Genomic DNA, 21,955 nt, shown 5'->3' with positions numbered 1-21,955 from the left:
TATTTCGTCACTGGGTAACAATCTACTTCTCAACTTAGAATGCTATAGAAAGGCTCAACATTTAATCAAATCCACACCCACTGAACTCGGAGTAAACAAAGTGAATGTTTTCAAAGTGCATAATTTCCAACTCATCCACTTGTAATATTTATCCAATTCCAGTTCATCAGCGAGAAAATAAAATGTACTTAGCTATAAAAATACTAAGGAATGTTATTGAAAAGGAAAGGCTATTTGGTAGAAGTAACTACAAAAATAATTAGTTTAAATCTTCGTAAAGCTTTAATGCAAGAACATCAGTACACTTTCTTTCCATAAACCTTAAAGCATGATCAATAACAAGATTTTAAATTTCCACCTTTCCAGTACTTGAAAAGAAGTTGCAACAAAGTGTCTCTTCAAAAAGCAAGAAGAATGATCATGCAGGTGTTACTCTGCTGACATTTGGGGACATGGATATCTCTGTTGGGTTGTCATCTCTGGCTCCACTAGCAGCAAGTACAGGCAAGGAGTTACTCTGAAATGCAGATGTCGGACAACTAGTCATGCCAACATTTTCATCTTCACCATTGTCTGAATCTGGTGTTGTAACTTCACTGTCCTGAAGCCCCAGGATCTCACAAACTGCTTGTGGCAACTCCTGAATAAGAAAAATCAAATATAAAATCATCATTCACCATAGAGGAAAAGTAATCACAAATTAACACTTCTATTTAATACTACATCTAAGCATTTGCTTTAACAGTGTAATTGTTATGCACCCTCTCAAACCATCCTTCTCCACTCCAAATGAAACCCTAACCACTCTTTTTAGTAAGTGGTTCTCTGACCTTCTATCCTGAATTAGCCACTCTCCACCCCATCCCACCACTCCCACAAGCATATTGTTTTCTAATATTCTGCATTTATTTCATTCTCCTTATTGACACCATCTTTCTCCCTCAATACACAGAAGTTCCTTAAACATAAGAAGTATCTCACTGACAGGTTTTGTCTGTTTTTTTAAATTTATTTTGGCTGCGTTGGGTCTTCATTGCTGCGCACGGGCTTTCTCTAATTGTGTCGAGCAGGGGCTACTCTTCGTTGCAGTGCACGGGCTTCTCATTGCGGTGGCTTCTCTTGTTGCAGAGCACGGGCTCTAGGCGCACAGGCTTCAGTAGTTGTGGCATGTGGGCTCTAGAGCACAGGCTCAGTAGTTGTGGTGCACGGGCTTAGTTGCTCTGCGGCGTGTGGGATCTTCCTGGACCAGGGCTCGAACCCATGTCCCCTGCATTGGCAGGCGGATTCTTAACCACTGTGCCACCAGGGAAGCCCTCACTGGCAGGTTTTGAACAGAACAGCTATCAAATAACTGTGTGTAAAACTGAACCAAAATAAATATTTGGAACCATGATCAAATGACACAAAGACCAAATAAGAATTCTCATAAAAAATATAAAAACCAAAATACATCAAAAGTATAATACTTTGGTTTAAATTCAGAATATAACACATCAACTTTGCCTTGTTTTTAGAGATTATTAAGAGTTTGACTGATACAAATGTAATGACATAGACCAAATACTCTTCATTTAATTATTTCTGATTAGCATCTGTCTTTACTTAAAGATACTACATATTTAATATGAGGTCCTATTCTGTGTTCTTTGATTAGGTAATTTATCAGTGCTTCTGCAGCCCCTTTAGTGTTTTCATTACTTTTGTCATTTTGCCTTATTATTATATGTTTCCTATCTAGCATAATTAACCAATTGTTTTCAATTAAGTGCTGTAAATTTATAATGGTAAACAAATGCTAGCCAATGCTTTGTGTCTGCCTTCAACTTGCTGCCAATTTTACTTCTAAAAGGAAAAATTATCTCTTGACCTCAATCCACCAAAAACATACAAACAAAAAAATCTTGTAATTACTTAAAACACTGTATACCTTGCATTTTACCATCTGTAGAGAAATTGCTTCTGCCTTGCATAGTACATCTTCCACATCAATTTTCATGGACAATTCATTGATATGCTAAAATAAATCAATAAAATAATCAATAAATAAAATAATTCAGTTTCAATGAAAATGAAACACTATTATATTCTACTATACAACTTATTACCAGTTATATTACACTGTAGATAAAATCCTTAAAATAACAACACCCTCATACTACAAGTAAACAGGAAATTTAATATATCTTTCATTAGATCATTTCAAGTTTTAAAGCTAAAGAATAGTTAATAAGCTTATGGAACATTAAATCCAGCAGTTGTCCCAAGTCTACTATCTCAAGTTATAAGCAAAAGAATTTTTTTAGAAAATTCAACTACATAAAAGAGCATTTGTTGAATTTCCTTTTCTTCCTAATTAGCTAGGAAAAATAACTGGCCATATGTACTTGCTGAACTGTCATTCTCAGAGAGTCAGTCATAGTACTGACTGTTATTGATAAAATTTAAGTTACTTGAGGGATTCAATAATGCTCCAAGGAAATGTATGTATATCAATACCACCAAAAAGAGGAAAGAGCCAAAATATTAAAATTTAAGTTAAAGTAATAACTACCTTAAGTATTTCATTAAAGCCATAATGCTTTTCCATTATTTGCTGCTTTTCTGATTCCAGAATAGCACAACAGAGAAGAAGATGGAAATTTTTACATGGTAGTTCAGTCCACATTACCTATAAAAAATAGAACACCTATTTAATAAACTCTATCAATTCTAAAATATTTTCCTCACAGATACAATGCTGAACTCTGAATGACTTCTGTGCAAAGCACGAGTTGCCTAGATGGGGTAGTCCACTCTTTTTCTAGTTAAGAAATGAGGTGTGGGGAAGGAAAGTCTTACTTTTACGTATGAAGTAACTATTACATTAATAGTTAATATAATATTAACTATTATATGAATACGATGAGTTCCAAATGCAGCTCTTTAGGTAACTACAGTAACACTGAGCCTAACCAGTATGATAAATGGTATTAACTAAGGAGCCACAGTCATGAGGTTAAAGTGTAAGGGTTAGAGGCATTTTCAGTATTTTTCTGAACCTTCAGTTTTTCACTTTTAAATCATCTTCAGTCTCGGTGGGGCGGGGGGCTGGGGGGAGGGGTACAGGGGAGTTAAATCACGGGAATAAAGATTCAGTTATACACTGCATGGAATCAAAAACACCCAGAGGTAGCTCTACATTCTAAACATCATATTATATAACTCAGAATATCCCTGACAAAAACTGAATTGACCACCCAAAATTTATACCCAAATGTATAAAACATTTGATCAATAGCTGCACTTCTTCCTAAGTATAGCTAATGCCCTAAAACTTAAGTTCTTAATTTCCCCCTGGTTAATGTACCTAATAATATCATTTTTTGGAAAGATCAAAAGAGCCATGTAAACACTACTATTAAAGCATACCTGAAATGTTTTTACTTCTTGTACCAGAAGTAAATTAAGTAGAATAATTTTCAGACTAAATCCAATTCTTGAAAGTTTAATTACAATGCAATTAACCTCAAAAGTTTCATTAAAAGTTCCAATTTATTTGGTAAACACAGACTAAGGAGTTATTACAGCTATGTTGATAATTTTTAAAGAGAAGTTGAGATAACAATTTAATAAAATCGATTAACTTTAAAATATGATTCTAGGTCAAGAACATGTGAGTTTTCCTTCTAATTTCAAACAAAGAAAGTGATCCTCCATAAAGTGGTGATCCTTCAATCAGTGCATCACCTTCTCTAATGGCAGCACAGTCACCAGAAGTACAGGAGTCAATTTCCAGGTGTAAAAGCCTCAGGGTGCCCACTGTATACAAGTCTATTTATTATCCAAACAGATTATTTCCCCCATTCTTTCCTTGGGAATATTTCTGTCATCTTTACTTTTATAAAGATTAGGCATCAAGCAGTCATTATACCAATATTCTATTTCAAAAGCACATCCATCTGTTAACTTAACAATTAACAGATGTATAAGAAGAAAATAATAATTTTCTGTTTTTCATCAAGAGTTGCCCTGGGTGCAAGAGGGAATAAAAGGATATAAACCAAAAACATGATCATGAATATACTCTAGAGAGGGGAAGAGGGAAATGGGGCTTGGGGTGGTGATTAAAGATATGAGCTATATCTTTAAATATATTTTGTCTTGGAAAGAAAGAGAAAAAACCAGAAGTGAATACGGCAAAATATTTACATATGTTAAATGTGGATAGTGGGATATCTGTTATATTATTCTTAGTATTCTGCTCCAACTTAAATTTCTTTAAAAAAGCAAAACACAAGTCAGTTCCCCCCCAATATTTCAGACTACAAATAAAGTACTATCTCAACTGACTGGCTGCCAAAACTTCCTTAACTCTATTCAAATCTACACCCAAATGTGGCAGAGCCTCACATAAAGTCAAGCCTTCCAAGGAAAGAACACAGGCACAAGTGGTCCAGAGAACTGGTTCTGGGAAACCCACTGGCACCCAATCACACAAGGATTTGATTTACAGAAAAAAGCTCCAAAGACCACACATTCAATTCAAGATGGTTAATTTTTAAGGAGAGACCACAAACCATTAGAATTTTCAGAACATAACTGCTTTAGAAATTTCAGTCAAAATATTATAATCCATTTACTCTATAGATACAAAATGTTTCCATAAAAAATATTAATTTTTACAATAATTTAAGAACTTACCTCCCATAATCGAAGAATATCTAGAAAACTAAATTCCCTTTTAAATCTGATTAAAAGCCATCTGAAGCAAAAATAAAGGTATCCAGAGTCCTGGGATTCTACACAGAAAAAAATATATATATGGCTTACTCTTATGCTAATTATCTCAGAATACAGTGACCTACTTCAAACTCAAATTTTTCTATTCATCTTAGGCTATTAAAAGTCCTATAAATTTAACTGCCTTCTACTAATTCAAGGGAACAATTTTAATTTGCAGGCTAACTTCTTTAAAAGAAAACCACCAAATAACAACAAATACAGTTGACCCTCCATATCTGCAGGTTCTGCATCCGTGGATTCAACCAAACATGAATGGAAAATTTTTGGAAAAAAAAAAATTTCCAGAAAGTTCCAAAAAGCAAAACTTGAATTTGCCTTGCCTAGCAACTATTTACATAGTCTTTACATTGTATTTACACCTATTCACATAGCAGTTATATTGTGTTAGGTACAATAAATAATCTAGAGATGATCTAAAGTCTACAGGAGGATGTGCATAGGTTATATGCAAATACTGCACCATTTTACATAAGGGACTTGAGTATCCTCAGGTTTTGGTATAGGGGTGGCGGGTGGGTCCTGGAACCAATCCCCCACAAATACTGAGGGACAACTATAATTCATTTTAAAAATAAACTGTTTTAAGGCAAAATTATACAAGGACAGTTTGGTCCCACACTTTTATTCCTCAGAGGAACCCAGGCAACGTTGGTAGAGTATATACATCTTAAAAAGAGCTCTTTACATTTTTTCTCTGTTAGTATTACCTTACAATTTTCTGGGTATAGTTTTGTTTCATCAAACTTACCTAAATAACTGCAAAATCCACTGTCCAACAATCGAAGTAAGGTACTTAGCTGAATTAGCTGGGTCTTCATGCCTTGCATTTGTTCTTCAAAATTTTGATGCTTTAAAAAAATAAATGTTATCACATAAGTTATATTTAATAAATATTTTACAGTACATAATCACCGATAACTATGCCATGAATATAATGACAAATGCTGGATTTATACCACACTGGTTATATTTTAAAATCACAACTAATTAAAATGCTAAAGCAACATTAAAAAGGAGGGAGAGAGGGGATTCCCTGGTGGCACAGTGGTTGAGAATCTGCCTGCCAATGCAGGGGACACGGGTTCGAGCCCTGGTCTGGGAAGATCCCACATGCCGCGGAGCAACTAGGCCCGTGAGCCACGATTACTGAGCCTGCGCGTCTGGAGCCTGTGCTCCGCAACAAGAGAGGCCGCGATAGTGAGAGGCCCGCGCACTGCGATGAAGAGTGGCCCCCGCTTGCCACAACTAGAGAAAGCCCTCACACAGAAACGAAGACCCAACACAGCCATAAATAAATAAATAAATAAATTTTAAAAAGAAAAAAAAAAAAAAAAAAGGAGGGAGAGAGAATCTTTGGTCTCAAACTAAGAATTATTTTTTTCCCTCTATTCGTTTTTTTTTAGATAAAGAATAATGCAGAGACAGCAGGAGTAGACTGACTGATGTATCAATACTTATTTCTTACATCAAATAAGAGACTTGGTGAATGGAACACACGTTGGAAAATAGACTTTTATCAAATCACTTCACTGTTAAATATTTCTTCAAATTAACATATGAAATAAAATTAAGTTTAGTTTTAACATACATCGCATGTTAAAGAATTAGCTAATTATTTCTTAGATTTGATGACATTAGGGAATCTATGAAGTCAAAACCATTTTCATAACAACACTAAAACAATCTATGCATTTTGCACTTTAAATTCTCCCATAAGTGTAAAGGCTATGTGATGTGTGATATTGCAATAGACTGCATACAGGAGCGGATATGCAAGTCAGCTGTGTTCTATTAAACTAAACTCCTGAACTAAACATTAAAGAAAATGAAAAATGGAAAATAATCCCTCTTCTCAGTAAACTCTGTTTTGGAAAAGTTACTTTTCATTAAAAAAAAATGTATGTATACCAAGGTGTAGCAGGTTTACTGTCATTTTTAAATGAATGAATAAATATTTATAAATTTCCTAGCATTAATTTTTTATATGACAAACATCAATAGATATAACCCACATAAACAAAAGCTCTTGGAATCCTCAATAATATTTAAGAGTGTGAAGGGGTCCTGAGATCATAAAGTTTGAGAACTACTGTGGTTACATGTTTTAAATAATCTTTGACGTTTAAAAGATTCCCTACCAACACTTCAGTCAAGGTTTGGGGATGGGGAGTGCACCAAAATAAAGGCTTCTTAGATGATTCTGATCCCTTTAACCCTAGTGTTCTAACCCCTTTATGGTGAACTACTGCCCTAACCTTTGTGAAAAGCCTAAGAACAACATCCCCTCCCTCACACTTCTTTTTTAGTTTTTGAGAGAATAATAGTGTTTTATTAGAAGTATCTATCTGATTAGAAACCATTCATTCCTGATAAAAAAATTTTTGAAAATTAAGGGCTACTGATTCTCAATAAAATGGCTTCTCTTCAGTGATTTAAATAGTTTAATTAGTGAACGAAATAGTTTTACAGACTAACGCAAGCCTTTGGGATATAGTTTCTTCACATTTCCCACATGGAACTGTAAGGGAAAGGCAGAATTAACTCTTTGATTAACAGCATAATTTTTGTTGTGACATGACCAAAAGCTAAAATTGGTTTGGAAGTACCAACATGGCATAGCCACTGCTACCCACTCTGCTATAAAAAGCAGCACTCCCAAAACGACAGAAGCCGACTTCAGAAAAGTAGCTACTCCTGGAGAAAGGGAAATGAGGTCAACAGTGGATATACAAAGGGCATCAAGTGTAACTGTAAATAAATATGTGTGTGCATACATATAGATAGGTGTGTGTGTGTGTGTATATATATATATGGATGGGGGTGAGAAGGAAGGGTGGGACAAAACTATATGGCAAAATGAATGGTGGCTATAAGAAAGTTCGTCAGATCATTTTGCAAATATTTCTATATTTCGAAAACAAAGTCTATGCCTAGACCTACATTAGATGTAAATATCAACAAAAGTAAATCTACAGACACTGAATTCAGCCTCACTAAAGTAGTTAAAACTTATGTTAAATAAATCCATAAAACAAAAAGGAGTCAAAGAGCAGCACAGATTCAAGGACACCAAAACAATAGCAATGCAGTGAAAAATAATTGTGCGGATTATTTTGATTGTAACTTATTGCCCTTTCATTCAAATATTATGAAGCAAAAGATGTTAGTAGACAATATATTAAGAGATCTTTTTAGAATAAAGACTAGAAAAATCCCCAGACCATTCTCAATGGAAAAGGCAAACAGAGAACATTTACTGTGAAAGAGACAGAACAAAGAACTTGAACCTTCATACACAAAAATGACAAATAGACTGTGAAGTGGTACACTGCAGATGTTCAGAAAGTAGTCTTTACATTTGACACCTAAATACATGCACACGTATGCATGTATGTATGTATTTGGCACCACAAGCCAATATATTTGAACATGCCAATATTAGCTCAGTTTTATGAAAACTATTACTATAAAACACTAAATGCTGTATGTTTGTGCTAATTCTTGGAATACCTACTGTAAGTAGAGGTCTAAACTAAGCACTGGGGAAATATTCATGTGTTTATTCTACAAAAATCTGTTGAACAAAAACCTCATGTCAGGCATTAGGAAAATTCTGGAAGCATATCAGAGAACTAGTTAAACAAAGACATGACTCCTTTATCAAGGTGCATACTAGCTCTAGTGAAAAGAGGATAAACAAAAACACAAGGAAAGCAGACAACAGTTCTTACACAATTAGTATCAGTTGTACAGACCTTTATAACAAATGCCTCAGATTTCTAGAGCACCTGGGAGTAATTGGAACTAAGAAGGCAGGTAAAATCAATCAATCAAAAAGGTAAGGAATACAAACTATGATATTACCATATTACTGCAATTAATAATCTTTCCAAATAATCCAAAAACATTAATTCATGGTAAAAGACTATATAATTTGAATATTACTTTAATAATAAAAGAACATTTTAAAACTATCAAATCTTATCAAGTATGGAAAAGAACTAGGAGAAGTGAGGATGAGTTGGAACCATGGATAAGAGACTTGAGGAAACAGATAAAATTGGGACAAATTAGAAGGGGAAATAACAAATAGGCAAGCAAGAGAGGAAGAATAGAAGTAATCAAAAAATAGAAGTAATCAAAACATAGAAGTAATCAAAAAATTTCACATCTGTATCCCAGACTCTCCACTACAGGGAAACATTTTATATGACTACATATTCAAATCTTTATTCCTTTGCAAGCAAGCCATTTCAATATCCAACCATCAAGGCCCAGCATCAAGTATATTTATTTTATTTTGAAACAGTACAGTGACCTATGTAGTCAGGTCTTTGGATTTCATATGCTTTTATATGCTCTTAGCCCCTTTCCTTTTTTTTTCCCCTTTCTAATAGATTACTTGAGAAGACTGTGCTATTTTATCTTCCTGTTAATACTGTACTACTGTCCTAGAACTCTGTCTCCAAGATATATCAATGATAATAGATAAAATGTTCCTTATAATAATATGTATATATAGACACAGTTCAACTCTAATAATCGCATGCTTAGGAAAAAACTAAGAAGCTGTCAACGTTACAAATAGTTCAAACACATCTGGAGAAAAATCAGCCACTATAATGACAAAATACAAAATGTTCACAAAAGCTAAGGATATTACTTGGCATGACTAAGCTTTATCTCTGAAACAGATGATATGAAAGTTCAACTACTTCACAAGAACTGAAATCATCTATTTCATCAATATTCTATAATGACTCATGGTTCTTCTGCAGATCATAAGCATTTACCAATATTAAATCCTGATTATTCCTGTTCTATAGGCACTTACTATCTACTTTTTGTATTGAAAACAATACCAGCATTTCCAAGCCTCTTGAAAAGGCTATTTAAAAAAGAAACAAATGAACAAACAACATAGAGCAGTTTTTTTTAAGTTCTACCATAATTGGCTAAATATAAACATCAATCTTATATAATAAGATTATTATACAACTAAAATTTTCAAAATTAGTTTGGAATGGAACCTTACCATTTGGTCCATGTACGAGGCAAAGCACCAAAAGGCATCTACTTCATTTTCCATCACATATAAAAGAGGGGAAAGTAAGTCACTCATTCCTTGCACATATCCTAAGAAGAACAGAAAAAACTAATCATATCTCTAAAAACCTAAGCTTTATGTATCCATCTGTGCATATCACCACCATTTCACTTAAAACTGCATCTTTTTTCTTGTTTTCAGAAACTGGTAGATACTGATGTTCGTAAACAATGAGGAGGAAATCTAGCAATCAGGTGAGAAAGGTGAGTTGTTTTGTACTGAGATGTCAACAGATACATAACTGCTAGCATGTGTCTTAGTGTAAATATCATTATCAAGAGAGGGTGATATTATTAAAAAATAATGTGCAAAAGCATTATGATAAAGAAGAGGGGTGAAGGGAAATCCAGAGGAATATCAAATTTAATAAATGTTAAAAAAAAAAAAAAAAAAGTCAAAGGGAAGAAAGTTGCAAGGCCACAGTAGTCAACCACCACCAAACTACGAGGAATAAGCCCAGTAAAATAGGAACTAAAAAGGATCCAACTGCTTTAGCAACCAGACATTGGTAATCTACCCAAAAGGAATCACAACAAAATTACCTCTTTTAAGTGGTTGTATTTATGTTCTCTCTTTTTTTTCCCTTTTGCTGTTACTCTAGACCCAACCAATGCTAGCAAATGGTCTTATTTAATCCAATCAATATTTTGTACCTAAAACTACCATTTTAACCACCTTTCTCTTGTGCTCTTATAATTTCTCATCATGACACTAATTTGCAGCCCTAGATTAAAAGAAAAATTGGAAAGTTAAAGAATCAGGCCCCTCACTTAAAACACAAACAAAAAATCTTAGTTTTGCTTTTCACCTGACCATGTCAAACGTCTTATTTTTTAGTTCCATCTTATAAAATCCTCAATTTTCTTAACTGTTTTACAATTAGATTTCAGACTTAAGATACAGATTCTTGAATCAACAAAGGGACAAGAGCTCTTACTAAGTCTTTTCACATACATATTATTCAACTTTGGTAACTTTTGTACATTCGTTAAAGTTACATAGAGGTTTTTTTTTCCCAGTGATAGCTTGGGAAGTCTGTGGAAAACATACAGTCTTTCATTTGCAGCCAACACTTACATTCTTATCATTCACCAATATCTGTGTGCAATGAAGCCATTTAAAACAGTATATATTTTTAAAAGGGAGGGTATATTTCTGCCTGCAGTCATACACAATTTTACATCACTCTTCCTATTCTGGAAGAAAACTTTAAAAATGACCCCAGGAAGCATGTAAGCCAAAGTCTCTTGAGAAAATTCAGATTAAAAGTATAGCAGAAAGAGACAGTTCACTTCAGGATCTCCTTACACATAAAAGTTTAGCTCTATCTGCTCTTAGCCTCTACCCTGTTGAAAAGGAGCAGGACCCTATGGTCACGTTGCCCCCCACGTCCTCCGCCTGACTTTTGTCTGTGGAAAAACTTTAGCCAAAGAATAAGTTTAACCAGAGAAGTGAGAAAATGCAGAAACAAAGGAAAACAGTCAAAGGAGACCAAATAATAATAGTTTAGTCATTAAGCATAGTCAAGGATCTTTAGTTCCTCCTCAAGGGCTGTAGATAATATTCTGAGCCATATCCTGCGAGCTGTCTTAAAGATACTGAAACCCCCAGCAGGTGGAAGAAGTTAACTACATGATGACCAGACTGCAGCCATGAGCTGCCACAATTCCGAGAACTGGCCTCAAAGAAATGGAAACAAACCAACCCTAGAGCTGAAGATTAGCTGTACTTAAAACAATCAAGATGATGTTGATCAGACCACTGATGACCAATTTCAAGATGGTCAGAGCTGACTGTGCTGTTTCTGCACAGAGCCCCTCCCTCTGTCTATAACAGCTCTTGCCCACTGACTGTCAGTGGTGGGAATCGGCCTCTGGACAGACGTCCACCCTTACCACCCCCCGACCCCAACACTGACAGCATCCAAAACAAAACAAACTTTCCTTTCCGCCAGCCTGGCCTCTTTATTGGCTTTTGAGCGACGAGCAGCCGGACCCCACTTTCAGTTACACTATCATCTACTGCTACGCCTAATCCCGCCCAACCTCACTATGTCTATCCTACACCCTGCGGAAAAGTATGTCCCTACGCACGTTAGCACACACACACACACAAACTTAGGTTCCCGTGGCAGGTATCCAATTATTACAGTACCAAACAATGGAGTTACCAAGACATTTAGAGAAAAGTGCTAGAAAAAATGGCATACGACATGATATCTAAATGTAAGCATTTATACAACTTTATTGCAGATGCTTTTTTTAAAATAATACACACGACATGATTAATTCTGTGTGTCAACTTGAGTGGGCCACAGGATGCCCAGATGTCTGGTTAAACATTATTTCTGGGAGTATCTGTGAAGGTGTTTCTAGAAGAGATTAGCATTTGAATTGGTGAACTGATTAAAGCAGATGGCCCTCAGCAATGTGAGTAGGCATCATCCAATCCACTGAGGACCTGAATAGAATAAAAAGATGGCGGAAGACTGAATTTGCTCTCTGCTTGGTTGGTTGAGCTGAGACAGCGCTTTGCCCTCAGTGCTCCTGGTGTCTCATGCCTTCAGACTCAGGACTGGCACCTACACCACTGGCTCTCCTGCTCTCAGGTCTTTAAACTATACCACCAGCTTTCTTGAGTCTCCCCCTTATAGATGGCAGACTGTGGGACTTTTCAGTCTCCATAATCACATAAGCCAGTATCTTATAAGAAATCTTTCTTTTTCTTTACTTCTTTCCCTGACTAATACAACACTTTTGAGAAAGAATAAGTAGGTTAGAAGGAAGACTAGATTGTTATCATCAGAACTTTCCTACATGGCAATGACACAGTGAAAGCAATGACAAATATGAAGGCTAAACCAATTAAAGCATGAAGGAAATTTATGTGAATTCAACAAAGTGGAAAAGAGTACCACCTTCCTGGGTCTGACCACGTATAGTCTGTAACAGAAATATTTCAAAGCATGCTGTTCGAAAGATTTACAAAGCACCTTTCCTCTGGGGCGGAAAAAGTGCTTTATTATAAAGTTATAATGAATAAAAATTTCTAAGAAGCTAATTTAATCCTTTAAGTCTTCAGCTTTCATACGGGATCACTACCATAAAGTTTTAGTTAAAGCAAGCAGTCAAATTAATCTTCATATTGTTGTTGCTTTTAATCCATTTTATTTTATACATGATGTTCTTTGGGGTATGTCATGAGTTGTGGGTGTGGAATTAATGTACAAATTCCTTTTAATTAAAGAAAGATTAAAGCTGTTTAAATTAGCATTCAGTGATGCTCAGATTCTGCACTAGTGCTGACTGATGAACATCTTAATCAGCACTACTACAATTTCTGAAGTAGTTCCCCAAAATTATTTTCATAGCAAAGTTGTTTCCGTGTGGAGGTGTGAGAAATGAACTCCTTACCATCCTAGTGTACACATTCTTAAAGAGAAAAGAAAAATTTCATCTATATACAGGTCAACATTCCAGGTTAACTGAAGCTTATTCGGTTATGAGAAGATCAATTTTATTTTTTTAAATCTTAAGAGGTGGAAATCATTTTTTTTTTAACTAGACACTCTCCTGCCTTCTTACATACAGTATTTTGAGTATAATTTAACCTTTTACTGCTTATTCAGGATCAGATTATGAACATACACTGTAAAAAAAAAAAACAAGGGCTTCCCTGGTGGCGCAGTGGTTGAGAATCTGCCTGCCAATGCAGGGGACACGGGTTCGAGCCCTGGTCTGGGAAGATCCCACATGCCGCGGAGCAGCTGGGCCCGTGAGCCACAATTACTGAGCCTGTGCTCCGCAACAAGAGAGGCCGCGATGGTGAGAGGCCCGCGCACCGCGATGAAGAGTGGTCCCCACTTGCCGCAGCTAGAGAAAGCCCTCGCGCAGAAACGAAGACTCAACACAGTCATAAATAAATAAATAAATAAATAAATGAATGAATGAATGAATGACCGTGAATTTCTTTAAAAACAAAAAACGATACCTCCCATAGAAACAACTTAGAGATAGTGTCTGCACTAACTAAAAATTGCTCTTCCTGTCTGCTTTTGGTAACTTTTGTCTTCTTCCTCACTATTAATGAGACTATATTCAACACAAATACACCTACACCTCAACTATGGGCTAAGAAGCCAAACAACTCAATAGGAAAGAATCAACTATAAGAGTAAATTTACAGCCCGGATTACTTTGCTATGAGTAAAAAGCAAGAAATTTGGTCCAGTGCTTTATGAAAACTACCCTGGCTTCTCCCAAGGCCAGAGTTCTTAATAAAATCCCTGGGTATGTTTCAAATAACTTAAAGTATTTGACTGGAAAGAATGTGGGGTTAATACAGACAAATGGAAATAGCAATTTATCCAAATAGCTGGTCTGGGACTCAGTTCCTGAAAAATCTGAGCATTCAGGAACTCCTTCTGAGAATATGCATTAATTCCTATCTCAAAATTACCAACTGAGAGTACAGGGCAATGCCTCTTGTTCCCTAGGACGACAGTCCTATTCCCCACAGTGGTTAACAGAAACTAAGACGGCAATGGGTCAGGGTGCTGAATGTGTAAAGGTGAGAATGCCAGGCTGAAATAAAGACCTGGGTCTCTACCCCAAGTCCAATATTTACTACTTGTACAACCCTGAGTCAGTGTCTAAATCAATATAACCTTACTTATAAAGTGGGGATTATTTCCCCACTTCTTCAAAAGGCTTCTCACAGAATCAAAATTGAAATCAAAATTGAGTAATAACAGCACTCTGTAACCTGAGAAGCACTCTACTAATATTTTCAACAATCCAATTTGAGACTCACTATAGGTGTGATAGACAGGACTGGCTACATTTCACATTTTAAAGAGAAATCTGTGATATTCAACTACTGTCACCAGAGGCTGATGCTTCAAGATCCACAACAGAATTTACATCTTCCCCTAACTTACATATAAGAATCCAAAAGGAATTCACATAGATACAAACAGTGAAGAAAATGTACCCATAATTCAAGTTTCATTTGGGTTTAATATGACAAATACCCAATTACCTTCCCCAAAAGATGTCTCAAGCTCTATTAAGGTAATCTGGAAACATCTACTTTCACTATCCTCTACTTGGGAGTCACTAACATCAGTAGGTAACTCAAACTTTTCCATTCTTTATACTTATTTAAAGGTTGATGCTTAGGGAATTTATTGGTCCTTTAAAGAAACAGCTCAAGTTCTCTTGTCCCTTAAAATATTGGTTCCTTAGGCTTTCTATCCCTTAGCATCACTTCCCCATGCAATCCCCCACTCCCACCACCAACTCCAGTCTTTCCAACCCATTCTTGGTAGAAAACAGACTAACCAAGAAAAGAGAGTAAAGCTCCACATGCCCTAGATAATTATCTGCACCATTTGTCTATAATATCAAATCAGCATTTTTCTTCACAAGGGATAAAGCCTATCAAAAAAAGGTTCCCCAACTTTCTCAATTCACAGTACCCTTAGTGCCTCAGGAACTGTTTTCCCAGGCATCCCTAGGCTCAAAAATATTACTAACAATTTCCATTTATTAAACAGATCCAAACAACTTAATATTCATATCCTATTTAACTTAACACCTGTTGGGCACTACACTACTCAAACCTTGGAATCCAATTGGATACCACCATCCTCATCTATTTTCACACAGTACTTGCTTATCATAGCAAGGCCAAAAACTCTGCTTTGTAAAGATACAACTTCATCAGAAGGAGTCTGGTGATGTAATGATGAAACCCTGAACTACTACTCCAGCTAGTAGTTAGAGCACTGTCCTACAGACGTCACTGTATTTCCCTCAAATATTTAAAATATCCCACATTGTCCCCATGAGTCTGCTGCAGCAACCCAGTGCTCCTTGGTGCACAATTTGGGAACCACAGCCTTTTAAGTTTCCAGTCCCCTGTGGAACACCCCTATAAAAACTAGGCCACAGAACTATTTACATGTGCCTAACAAGTTAATAAATTTAAATTCTAAAATAAACGTACATAATATCTTTAAATTAGGATGTTAGAGGAGAACTTACCTAAATCAAAATCATACATACAGTAGGTCATCAAAATGTCATGAAGCAAAATCAACCCTGGATTATCTTGGCCTTCATAAAACTTGTTTGTTCGATCTGTTCTGTTAACATCTTTTTCTGAGGAAGAAAATCATCACATATTTGAAAACCTTTAGAATAACAGATTTTTATAAAGCTCACCTCTTACAAGTACAGAGTTATTTTTCTTGTTATTAATCTTACTCTCTTGTCAAGCTTTTAAAATGAAAAAATTCATCAAATTCCATTTCAGATATGCAATAAAGTAACATTTTGGAATTTTTTTCCAAAGCCAGTCAACCTCCTCTTGGGTATATTTTAAAATATTTTTCAATTTTTATCTAAACATAGAAATCTTTTAATTGAATAGCAGGAAATACATTCAATTAATTAAAACCAACACCAAGTAATAGTTCACATTAGTTAGCAATAAAAATGCCAGTCATGGGCTTCCCTGGTGGCACAGTGGTTAGGAATCTACCTGCCAGTGCAGGAGACATGGGTTTGAGCCCTGGTCCAGGAAGATCCCACATGCCACGCAGCAACAAAGCCCGTGCGCCACAACTATTGAGCCTGCACTCTAGAGCCCGCGAGCCACAACTACTGAAGCCTGAGCGCCTAGAGCCTGTGCTCTGCAACAAGAGAAGCCACCGCAATGAGAAGCCCGCGCACTGCATCAAAGAGTAGCCCCCGCTCACTGCAACTAGAGAACGCCCGTACAGCAACGAAGACCCAAAGCAGCCAAAAATAAATAAATAAAATAAATTTATAAAAAAAAAAAAAATGCCAGTCATGAATACATGTGATAGGCAGTAGTATTTGAAAACAGTAATGAAAAAAGTTACAATGCAATCAAGTGTAATCAAAGAGATTTGTTTCATTCATAATTGCTTCATTCATTAGAAGTACTGTCAACTTCTTTGTCATGTTCCATAATCATCTTTAGGACAAATTACTTCTTCATTCTCATATATACATTATTCAGTTTACATATTAAATAAATAAATAAATAAATAAATAGTTTACATATAAAATAAGCAATCTATTTTAATTTTGAAAAAATAGAAAATCCACATTTTTCCGGAAATGATTTTAAGACATTAAAAACAGTTTTAGAAACATCACCAGGAGTGTATCTCAAGTTGTACTGACAATTCAATTAACAAACACTGATACCTGCTAGATGCATCTTGTTGTGAAAGACCTTACAACTAAAAAGGCATTCCGCAAACTTCAATCCTTCAGTAAATTACGAAAAAATAATTTAAAGAAATTTAAAGTGATTAATTTACTCTATAATCAATTTTGTTTAAAAGTTATAACTGTCCTCTCCCCCCATTAAGTTGAATAATCTGAAAACATTCTCAATAATTGCTGTGAAGAGATGAGGAGGTATTTTACAACAAAGCAGAATCTAACGTGACATGAGTTTAGATTCTATACGGGCATTTTAAAAATCAGCAGGACAATATTCTAGCTTTATGTTAAGCTATCTTAAAATAGCTTAATAAATATAAATATAGCATATATCTATAGAACTGCGAATACATTTTTCAAACAAGGAAAAGCAATACCAAAAAAAATCATGCTATAAATGTCAAACTTTATTTAAAAACACCAAAATGTTTCATTCTCATATCATAGTTGATAGAGGTACATGGTAAGTTATTTTTCATTAACTCAAGCACAATTTACATAGTCATAATGCCAATATAGAATATCTTCCTTAATAGGTGTTTTAAACACAGTAAAATGTTATTTGTGCCCTCATGAACTATCTGCCTCTCTTTCCTCTTGTATAGTTATTTAGTACTGACATGCCAGGCAGAAAACAAAAAGGTATCAACAATGATATAAAGGGACTTCCCTGGTGGCGCAGTGGTTAAGACTCCGCCTGCTAATGCAGGGGACACGGGTTCGATCCCTGGTCCAGGAAGATCCCACATGCCGTGGAGCAACTAAGCCCGTGCGCCACAACTACTGAGCCTGTGCCCTAGAACCAGGGAGCCACAACTATTGAAGCCTGTGCGCCTAGAGCCCGTGCTCCGCAACAAGAGAAGCCACCGCACTGAGAAGCCCGCGCACCGCAATGAAGAGTAGACCCTGCTCGCTGCAACCAGAGAAAAGCCCACGCACAGCAACAAAGACCCAATGCAGCCAAAAATAAATAAATAAAATAAATTTAAAAAATTTTTAAATGATATAAGGGAAGTAATATTTCTAGAAACTATTCCTAGAAAGAAAATGAGCACTGAAATTTTTTTTAAAAGGTCTTCATTAAATCCAACTCTCTATCTAACTTGATGTAGCTAAAAAAGACTGAAGAAAAGCACAGCCATGCTGACTGATCCATTTTATATTCACTATCACTAACCTCAAGTGGATCCTTAATGCTGCCTGGCAATCACGCTCTATTTCCCTCAGCATTCCCTCTCTCTTTTCATATAGCTGTTTTACATCTTCTCCTCTCTCCTCAAGCCTCCAACATGTTATCTTCTCCCACACCTTAGCTCTGAGGATCTTGCTTCCTATTTCTGAGAAAACAGAAGTTATCCAAAGAGAACTTCCACAGATTCCCACTATTTTAACCGCATAACTGCACTTGTACCCAAAGTCTCCCTTCTCTCCTATCATTACACATGAGCTTCCACGATTGTGGCTACAATCAAATACCTCCTCTTGTGCATGAAATCCATGCCCTATTGGCTACTCAAGGACACTGCTCTAGTTAATTCTTGCCTCCTTTTCTAGTTTCACAAGTTTTTCCTCCTACTGGACCATTCCCACCCAGCATTCAACCATACCATTGTTTCTCTCATCATCATAAAAACCTTTCTTAACCTCACTTTTCCCTCTAACTGCCGCCCCATTTTCTTCCCGACTGTTTACAGCAAAACTTCTTCAAAGAGCTGTATACATTTTCTCCATGTCCTCTACTCCCATTCCCTCTTGAACTCACTCCAGTCAGGCTGTCACATCCACCACTCCACCAAAACTCTTTTTTAATCAAAATCTTCAGTGATCTCCTTATTACTCTGTTCAACAGTCAATCCGAGTTTTCATTTTACTTGACATCCCAGTCACTCCTTCTTGAAATACTTTCCTCACTTGACTTCAGGACAAACTCTCATGTTTTCTCTCCTTTTTCTCTGGTTCTTTTCTCAGTCTCTTTTCCTAATTGTCCCTACTTGTAAGTTAAAGTGCCTCAGGGCTCAAGTTATCAGACCTCTTCTTTTCTAAATGCACTCGCTCCCTTGGCAATTTCATCTAGTCTCCTACCATCTATATGTTGATAACCTCTAAATTTCTATCCCCAGCCCCTAGCTGTCCTCTGAATTCCAGCCCTATATATCCACTTCCTACTCTTAAGGACATTCAATAGGCTTTCTCAAACTTAATATGTCCAAAACTAAACTCCAAATATTCCCCTCCAAACTTGCTTCTCATAGTTTTCCCTGTCTTAATAAAAAACAGCAACTCTATACCTTCAGTTGCTCACCTTAAAAACTCTGTCATTCTTGAGTATTTGCTTCTCTTGTCTGACACTGATGTATCTGTTAAACCTCCAAAATACATGAAGAAACCAACACTGAGATCTCCCACCCACTCACTCCACCCCCCCACCCTGACTCACTCCACTCTAGCCACACCGGTCTCCTTGCTCTTCTTCTAACATGTGGAAGTCCTAAAGCAGAAACAAGTCTAGACCATGCTGTTCCCCTCTGCCCAAAATGTCCTTCACCCAGATAGTGGTAGAGCATACACCCTCTGCTTCTTTAAGTCTCTATTCAAACTTCACTCAAGCGCTAGCCACCTGGCTCAAGCAACCATCATCTCTCATCTAAATTACAGCAATAGCCTCAAATGGTCTTTCTACGTTCACCTTGCCCCCCCAGAGCTATTCTCCATATAGTAGCCAGAGTGATTTGCTAAAAACAAGTCAGATTAGGTTACTCTTCTGCTCAAAATCTTCCATTGGCTTCCCATCTCTCTCATAGTAAAAGTTCGAGTCTTTACAATACACTACAAGGCTCTATGTGATCTGTACCTATTCCTCCACTGTTTCTTCTCTGACCTCATCAGTTTCTATACTCTACACCAACTCACTCCAGCCACACCTCCCAGCTGTACTTCAAACATGCAGAGACCCTGGAATGTAATGTAAACAAGTCTAACACGTGTTGTTCCTTTCTGCTTGGAATGCCCATCACCTAGATATCTGCATGGCTCACTCATTCCCCTTTTCAAGTTTCTACTCAAATATAACATCCTCAGTAAAAGCCTTCTCTCGTCACCCAAGTTAAACCTGCAACATCACACATTAAATTTCCTAACCATCCTCCCTGCCTTATTTTTCTTATTTAGCACTTATCACTAATATACCACATATGTTACTTACTTATCTTGTTTACTGTCTGCTCCTCCCCACAAGAATTTTGTCTGTTCTGTTCACTGATGAATTCCCAGTGCCTAAAGGAGAGCCTCGTATATAATATGCACTAAGTAAGTATTTATTAAATGAATGAACATATGATTAAAATAATCAATGTGATTTCCAAAAAGACCCCTGCTGATTCTAACATGCAGCCAAAGTTAGGAAACAGTGCTCTGAAGACTTGGATTCCTGGGCCTTCTTATCTACCTCTTTTTTCCCTAGGTGACATCATCTATTCCCATGGATGTTTATATTGATAATACCCAAATTTATATATCCTACCCAGACTACTCCAGATTATTCAACTAGCCACTTGACATTCCATTTGTATATCTCACCTTAAGATATATATATATATATAACATCTAATTCAATTTCACTATACCTCAGGCGTCTCAGTAAGTAGCACCACCAAATGACCAATTTCTCAAGCCAAGAAATGTAGTCCCATCCCTGATTTCTCTTTCCCCTTCATAACCCACATTTAATACATCAGAAAGTCTTATCAATTTTATCACCAAAATATAACTTGAATCCATCTACTTCTCTACATCTCCACCACCACCATCTCTTGCTTTGGAGTCATTCCTACTAATTGGTCTCCCTGTTCCTACTCTTACCTTGATTCAATCCAATTTCCACAGAGCAGAAAAAATGACTTTAACATATAATGATCTTATTTAAAATACTCCAATAGTTCCTCTTCATACTTGACAGTCAACTTCTTGGCATGATCCACAAGGCCTACAGCTTATCTGTGTATTTTTTTTCAATACAGAGAATTTATACCAAAACAAACAAAAAAAACAGCAACAAAAAGCTTTTGGTAATTTTTCCTGAAGAATACTTTTGGGAAAAAATACTACAGGAAAAAAATGTTTTAAAATGAATGTATATATACTTCTATTAGTAGAAAGCACAGTAAAGTTGAAAGGCCACTTAATAATTAGATCTGATTATGAAGGAGTCTATGCTATGGAACTAACTAGATAGATGACTTAAGACAATTTACTAACCTTTTCTGAGCTTCAAGTTTATTATCTGCTAAAAATGAGAAAATTGGACTAAATTTTGTCTCAATTCAAATTATATAATGGGCATATAAAACATCTAAATTTTTCTTCCAATCTCATGGAAACAGTGAAAATAGGACACAAGAAAGATTGAGAAGATCAGAGTCATCACTGCTGTTGCTTGACAAAAAGGGAAGAGTATGGCATGCGGAAGGAAAAGGCTTAACATACTGGATTAGTTTATCTCTAAGATCTCTTTCAGTCCCAATACTTCCAAGCAGGAAGAAACAGTCCATTATCATTTTCCCCACTGAAACAGAAAATAACAGGAGGCTTCAGTTGGAAACTTCAGATAACCCCATGCCTCAAGATCCCCAACCTTTTGTCTTAACCAGAGGAAGGACACAGTTTATTCTGGTCTAATTTATTTTTCAGGAAAAAAAGTTATTTTTCGACTGAAAATTGAAATTTGTCTTTATGTCTACACAAAAGCTGCCAAATCACTCAGTTATGTTAGGATTTCTAACTACGATTTACAGAATTTTTTCTTCCA

The 21,955-nt window shown here is 36.1% G+C and overlaps 1 protein-coding gene across 2 annotated transcripts in view; it reads right to left on the bottom strand.

Annotated features, from left to right (window-relative positions):
• Positions 1 to 259: 259 nt before the first annotated feature.
• Positions 260 to 21,955, bottom strand: part of TBC1D15 (TBC1 domain family member 15) — a 69,351-nt gene continuing 47,655 nt past the window's right edge. For both annotated transcript variants that reach the window (XM_068561048.1, XM_068561049.1), the window contains 7 exons: positions 15,937 to 16,053; positions 9,818 to 9,918; positions 5,531 to 5,630; positions 4,681 to 4,778; positions 2,552 to 2,668; positions 1,928 to 2,014; positions 260 to 640 (listed from right to left, as the gene is read on the bottom strand). In XM_068561048.1, coding sequence (XP_068417149.1) covers positions 419 to 640; positions 1,928 to 2,014; positions 2,552 to 2,668; positions 4,681 to 4,778; positions 5,531 to 5,630; positions 9,818 to 9,918; positions 15,937 to 16,053 — 842 coding nt within the window. In that variant the 3' untranslated portion in view covers positions 260 to 418. The remainder of the gene's footprint in view (positions 641 to 1,927; positions 2,015 to 2,551; positions 2,669 to 4,680; positions 4,779 to 5,530; positions 5,631 to 9,817; positions 9,919 to 15,936; positions 16,054 to 21,955) is intronic.

This window comes from Eschrichtius robustus, chromosome 13, assembly GCF_028021215.1.
Source record: "Eschrichtius robustus isolate mEscRob2 chromosome 13, mEscRob2.pri, whole genome shotgun sequence".
NCBI classification, from domain to species: domain Eukaryota; kingdom Metazoa; phylum Chordata; class Mammalia; order Artiodactyla; family Eschrichtiidae; genus Eschrichtius; species Eschrichtius robustus.
This window is presented reverse-complemented; position numbering and strand designations above follow the sequence as displayed.